The 6,000-nt window shown below is 48.7% G+C and overlaps 1 protein-coding gene across 3 annotated transcripts in view; it reads right to left on the bottom strand.

Moving 5' to 3' along the window:
- Positions 1-6,000, bottom strand: part of FGD5 (FYVE, RhoGEF and PH domain containing 5) — a 151,507-nt gene that overhangs the window by 15,248 nt on the left and 130,259 nt on the right. For all 3 annotated transcript variants that reach the window (XM_032784280.2, XM_032784283.2, XM_032784281.2), the window contains 2 exons: positions 4,255-4,338; positions 3,061-3,140 (listed from right to left, as the gene is read on the bottom strand). In XM_032784280.2, coding sequence (XP_032640171.1) covers positions 3,061-3,140; positions 4,255-4,338 — 164 coding nt within the window. The remainder of the gene's footprint in view (positions 1-3,060; positions 3,141-4,254; positions 4,339-6,000) is intronic.

Here is a 6,000-nt window from a genome sequence, read left to right as displayed (position 1 = left end):
GGACCCCTGCCCCATCCAACCACCCCTTCGCCCTGTCCCCTGATTGCCCCCAGAACCCCTGTCCCTGACTGCCCCCACCTCTATCCACACCTCCGGCCCCTGACCACACCCCCGTCCTCTATCCAACCCCCCTCCACCGTTCCCTGCCCTCTTACAGTACTGCCTGGAGCACCGGTGGCTGGTGGCACGGCTGCACCAGGACAGGCAGCCGTGCCGCCTGCCTGGAGCCAGCCATGCAGCACAGAGCACCAGGTCAGGCCAGGCTCTGCAGCTGCATGCCCCAGGCGCTCACAGCCCCGCTGCCCGGAGCATTGTGCTGATGGAGGAGTGAGTGAGCTGAGGCTGCAGAGGAGGGGGAACAGCGGAGAAGGGGCCGGCGGCAAGTCTCCCAGGCCAGGAACTCAGGGGCCAGGCAGAACGGTCCCCCAGCCCGTAGTTTGCCCACCTCTGCCCTAGGGCGTGTTAGCAGGGACTTCACTTATGGTTGGGCCTTCAATGAACAGCACAAGGAGGGAAAGACTCCTTGTACTTGTGACTGACCCCTGTGAAAGAGCACTATCTACCTCTAGTACCCAAAGGGCAGCCTTTCCGCTTCAAGCCCTAATTTCACACGACTCTCACTGGAGTCACTGGCTCAGCCTTTACAAGAGCACCAACTGCATGTCAGCACAAAAAGAACAATGGAGAATCCAGGCTAGGGTTGCCAACTTTCTACTATCACAAAACCAAACACCCTTGCCTCACCCATTTGCCGAGGCTCCACCCCCACTCACTCCATCCCCCCACCCCTGATAGCTCACTCTCCCCACCCTCACTCACGTGCTCGCTCATTTCCCCTGGGCTGGCTCAGGGGGTGGAGGCTCTGGGGTGGGGCCAGAAATGAGGGGTTCAGTGTGCGGAAGGGGGCTCTGGGCTGAGGCAGTGGGTTGGCATGCAGGAGGAGGTGAGGGCTTCGGCTGGGGGTGCAGGCTCTGGGATGGGGCTGGGGCTGAGGGGTTCAGAGGATGGGAGGGGGCTCTGGCTCAGGCAGTGGTTTGGGATGTGGGTCGGGGGGTGAGGGCTCCGGCTGGGAGTGCAGGCTCTGGGGTGGGGCTGGGAATGAGGGGTTCAGAGGGTGGGAGGGAATCAGGGCTGGGGCAAGGGGTTGGGGTGTGGGGGCTCTAGGCTGGGGGTGCAGGCTCTGGGTTGAGGCTGGAGATGAGAGGTTTGGGGTGTAGGAGGATGCTCTGGACTGGGACTGAAGGGTTCTGAGGGCAAGAGGGGGATCAGGGCTGGGGCAGGGGGTTGGGGCATGGGAGGAGGGCAGGGGTGCAGGATCCCGGCAGCGCTTATCTGAGGCAGTTCCTGAAAGCAGTGATGTGTCTCCCATCCCTGGTGGGGTCAGGGATGAGGGGCTTGGGGATCAGGAGGGGGCTCCGGGCTAGGGCTGGTGGTTCAGAGGGTGGGAGGGGGTTCTGGGCTCAGGCAGTGGGTTGGGATGTGGGGGTGTGTGAGGGCTCTGGTTTGGGGTGCAGGCTCTGGAGTGGGACTAGAGATGAGGGGTTGGGGCATAGGAGGATGCTCTGGGCTATGTGAAGGCACAGCCAGGTCGCTGGAGGGGGGACATGCTGCTGCTTCGGGGAACTGCGCAAGCCACAGCAGGTGGGGAACCTGCCTTAGCCCTTCTGTGCCACCGACTGGACTTTTAACGGCCTAGTCAGCAGTGCTGACCAGAGCCACCAGAGTCCCTTTTTGACTGGACATTCCAGTCGAAAACTGAACACCTGGCAACCCTAAGTCCAGGCACAGCTCTCAGTATGCTCCAAAAGTAAATCTCTGCCTTGACACATGGGCTTCATCTGCACTAGAACTTCTCTACACTAAGGCAGTAGGTGTCAAGTTATTTACTGTCCCAGCCAACACACATCCATATATCTCCTGCCTTTTTTTTTTTAACTGACAGTGGGTAGTGCAGATGCACCCTTTAGATCCTTGGAGGAACTGGATGGGCATCCAATACTGATAATAAAAGTACTAGACATCTTATTACTTAGTGTGTAAAGATACTAAATTCAAGGGCTTTGGCAGAGTTCTGAGTATTGGGCGCAGATGACATATGTTCATTATAAGAGAAGGATTTAGATTTCAAAGTGTGTTGAAAAGAAATCACCCTCCCAGTCTATTAGGTTGGTTCCAGTGTGCATGCCATTCGGGGAAGCCTGCTGTGCTTCCAACCATACTGTAGGTGGAGACTTGAGATGGGAACTTCAGTTCTCAAAATTTTGATAACCACATCAGCGCGATCAACTGTCACCGAGGCTAAATTATTTTAATTTTAAACAATGTATCTGAAAATCATACACTGCTCCTTTTTTGTTGTCTCTCTTGTTGACACCTTTGGAGTTAAAACCAAGAAGAACACGGTATACTCTCTCCTCCTGCTCAGAAATTAATGTACAAATTCTTGCTGCTGTCAGCATGTGATCACAAGACAGAGAATGCCCTCCCTGACTGTGATCCGTACCAACTTTGTCCAAACTCATTAGGAAAATTCTTTTTAACAAAAAGACCTCATTACATCGTCAGTAAAGTTTAATTTCTGTTTTAACTGTCATTTAAGTACCTTTAAGTGCCTTTAAATCTATGGTGTGGAATTAGCTAATTACTATTTTTCATTAGCCCTCGGGTAACCCCAGTGATGTGAACTGACAAGTAAAATTATAAAAGGGAAGTAGACAAAGCTGGATTCTCAGCGTGACAGGAGAAAAGTTGTAAAAGATCAAGGAAGAAGGCTCAGACTTATTAGAAATGGATTTTCTACTCTGCTCAAAATCTTATCAAATGCCGAGTCCCAGCTTTTTACTCATTGTAAGTGTTGAATTAGTTGTGTCCTATGAGCCTAACATTGAAATGAATGCCCTCTTTATAATCAAGCATTTGGCCATTATCTGTCACAATTGTATAGATTGAAATGGAGTTTAAAAACAGTGGGATACCAATTAAGTCTTGGACAGTGGTTGGACTGGTCTAGAGATATAGCTAAAATAAACACCCTTTGCCATGGCTGGTATGAGAGAATACCTTGCTGACAGGGTCAGGCAGTGTTCAGCGTATTCAATCTTCAGGACGTTTTGGGCTTTCTCTGTCACTGGACGGCTGACCTGGAAACAAATGACATGTAAATGAAGGACAGAGTGATTTAAACCATCTATGGTCAGCACATGGTAAAACTCTTGATGCACAGAGATCTGTGAAACTCCAACAGTTTGAGTGTTAACCATCAAAGTCTAGTACTCACAGTGTTCTCAGTTGCTAAGAGGCTAGTGGGGACAAGATAGTGGGCAGCCCAGCACAATGTGACAGTGGGGTCCAGGGTCAGTTGGGCTGATCCTGGTGGGATTTTTGGTCCATATTATTGCCAATTTTGGGTGTGTTCCATGTATAGATACTATGGTGATGTCTTGGATATAGAGTCAGGTATAGCCAGAGTTTGTGTTTGGCCCATTATAAAGATAGGGGACAAAATTTGTGTTCAGATTTAGATTAAAAAAAAAAATAAAAAAAAAAACTTAGGGGGTGTTCAGGTCTGGTGTCCTTTTAGCCCTGACAGGTCCCCAGTCTGGGCCTTCTTTCCTCTCAGTTGTGGCATCTTCTCGCAACTGTTTCCCTAAATGAACATCCTGATCTCATTTCATCTAAAGTACAGAACCCACACCCAACCGCGAACTCTCCAGCCTGATTCCAAACTCAGTCTTCAACATGCCAGGTGGAATACAGAAAACATAGGGACTCTCCAAATAATCATTTCAGCCTTGGTCTAGCAGGGTGGTCTGCCCCATAGGCTGAAGGGGATGGACGTGAAAGCTTCCGGAGAAGGGAATGACGTGAGTGTGAATTTTTAGGAGGTGCTAAAACCCTGGTTAGTATATTGTAGGGAACAGGGAGAGGGAAAAGGACTAGATGGGATGTCTTTTCCCTCTTTAGCTTCTGTGAAAAGTCATGATCAGATAGTAACTTTGAGTTTGGTTTGCTTTATTCATCACCAGCCCAAAGGAGGCAGTCATGCTAATCTGCAACTTTTTAGATATTCTTTTATTTGTGTACTTTATATTTTCCTCTTTAATTCCTGGAACCCGCAAGGGACTCATTAGATAAAATGCCCTTTTTCCTTTCAGTCAACTGGAAAGGAGACATAAACTGGCAAAGCATTAACAAGGCAGCCAATAAGCCCCAAATAAACTTTAATGCCAGGTTGCTGTCTGAACTAAGCATTACCCTCATGCCGGACACAGCCAAGGTGTTCTTCAATCGGTATTTGCCATCCTTCTGGGGATATGTGTACAGCAGAATATCATTCATCTATGTGAAGAGAAAGGCAAAATCAATAATTTGCAATATGTCTTGCAAGCCTAACCATTATTCTTGGGTGGGAGGGATGCCCAGAGCCAGCAGTGACTTAACAAATTGCATGAATTGTTACTAAAGACAGGGATGAGCCACGAAGTTCAGATCCAGATCCAAACTTCTACAAAGCTCCAGAGTGTTTAGCTTTTGGCACATTTCAGGCTCATTTCGACTGTTGTTAATTACTAAGTGCTCAGTGCAGTTGGAATGGCTGTTTGTGTTAAGGGAAAGGCTACAGATGGTCTGAATGCACCATCTCAGCAAATCTCAGCTAACCCCTTTTGAACCTGTGGCTCTGGAGGTCTTGCTGTTGCACATACACATTAGTACTCAGAACCTGGAGAAACTTTGGCATCCACCATCAGAGAAATCTTGAGAGACTGGGTGCAAGAGGCTCGGATATGGTGACCAGGTAGCAAGTGTGAAAAACTGGGACAGGGGTGGAGGGGTCATAGGTGCCTATATAAGAAAAAGTCCCAAAAATCAGGACTGTCCCTGTAAAATCAGGACATCTGGTCACCCTAGGCTCGGGAAAGGCAATGGAAATGCCATCTCCTAGTACTGAAAATGTTATCCTTCACACTGAGCCGTGAACAACCTTCATTATCTCCCCAATGAAAATGCCAATGAAATGTGATTAGAGCTGGGCCTTGGCATGTACAGACTCCACAGAATCAGATGGTCTTTCATTCTCTCTGGCCCTTCACTGAAAACAGTAAAATGTGGGTGTAAGTTGCAATGATCTTGGGGAAGGTGCCAGGAACCCTCCTGTGATATTAGAGGGAGGATAGCTCAGTGGTTTGAGCATTAGCCTGCTAAATCCAGGGTTGTGAGTTCAACCCTTGAGGGGGCCATTTGGGGCATAAATCAGTACTTGGTCCTGCTAGTGAAGGCAGGGGACTGGACTCAATGACCTTTCAAGGTCCCTTCCAGTTCTAGGAGATTGGTACATCTCCAATTATTTATTTTCCAAGGCCCTACTGTGGTCTGACTTAACCCTACAAGCATTATCTTCAACAGACCACCATATCACTGAGTGCTTGTGCTGCATATGATATACACCAAAGGGCTGAGAGAGCTCTTTTCCATTTATAAGAAATATCCATCTGCTACTTAAAGTCCCATCTTTCTGCCTGGAACTTGGTGGTTTATAAAATAGCTTCACACAAAAAGGGACAAATTTATCCCTGGTGTAACTCTGCCAGGCTCAATGGATCTAGATTTGAACCCTGCTGACCCTCTTCCTGATCACAAGGATGTCACTGGCACTGGACATCACAAGAAGTTGAGCTGCCACCTAGTCATTTCCTTTGCTTGGCCCTAAATGTTTTTCTGTCCTCCTCTGCTTCCACCAAATGCCCTTGCCTGAAAAAAATGGAACCTTTGGGACGCTCTGAATGCTTTCTTAGAAGGTCATGGTTCAGCTTTCTTGCAGAGACAGAACAGTTTCTAGTGGCTAGAGAAGGGAGACTTGGAGTTAGGACTCGTAGGGTGAAATCCTGGCTACACTGAAGTCAATGACAAAGATCCCATTGACTTCAAAGGGGTCAGGAGTTCACCTGTGGATTCTGTTCTTGGTGCTGCCACTGTCTGACTTTGGGCAAGTCTGTGCCTCAG

Source organism: Chelonoidis abingdonii, chromosome 17 (assembly GCF_003597395.2).
Source record: "Chelonoidis abingdonii isolate Lonesome George chromosome 17, CheloAbing_2.0, whole genome shotgun sequence".
Lineage (NCBI taxonomy): Eukaryota > Metazoa > Chordata > Testudines > Testudinidae > Chelonoidis > Chelonoidis abingdonii.
Note: the sequence above shows the minus strand (reverse complement) of the source record. Positions and strands in the feature narration are given on the sequence as shown.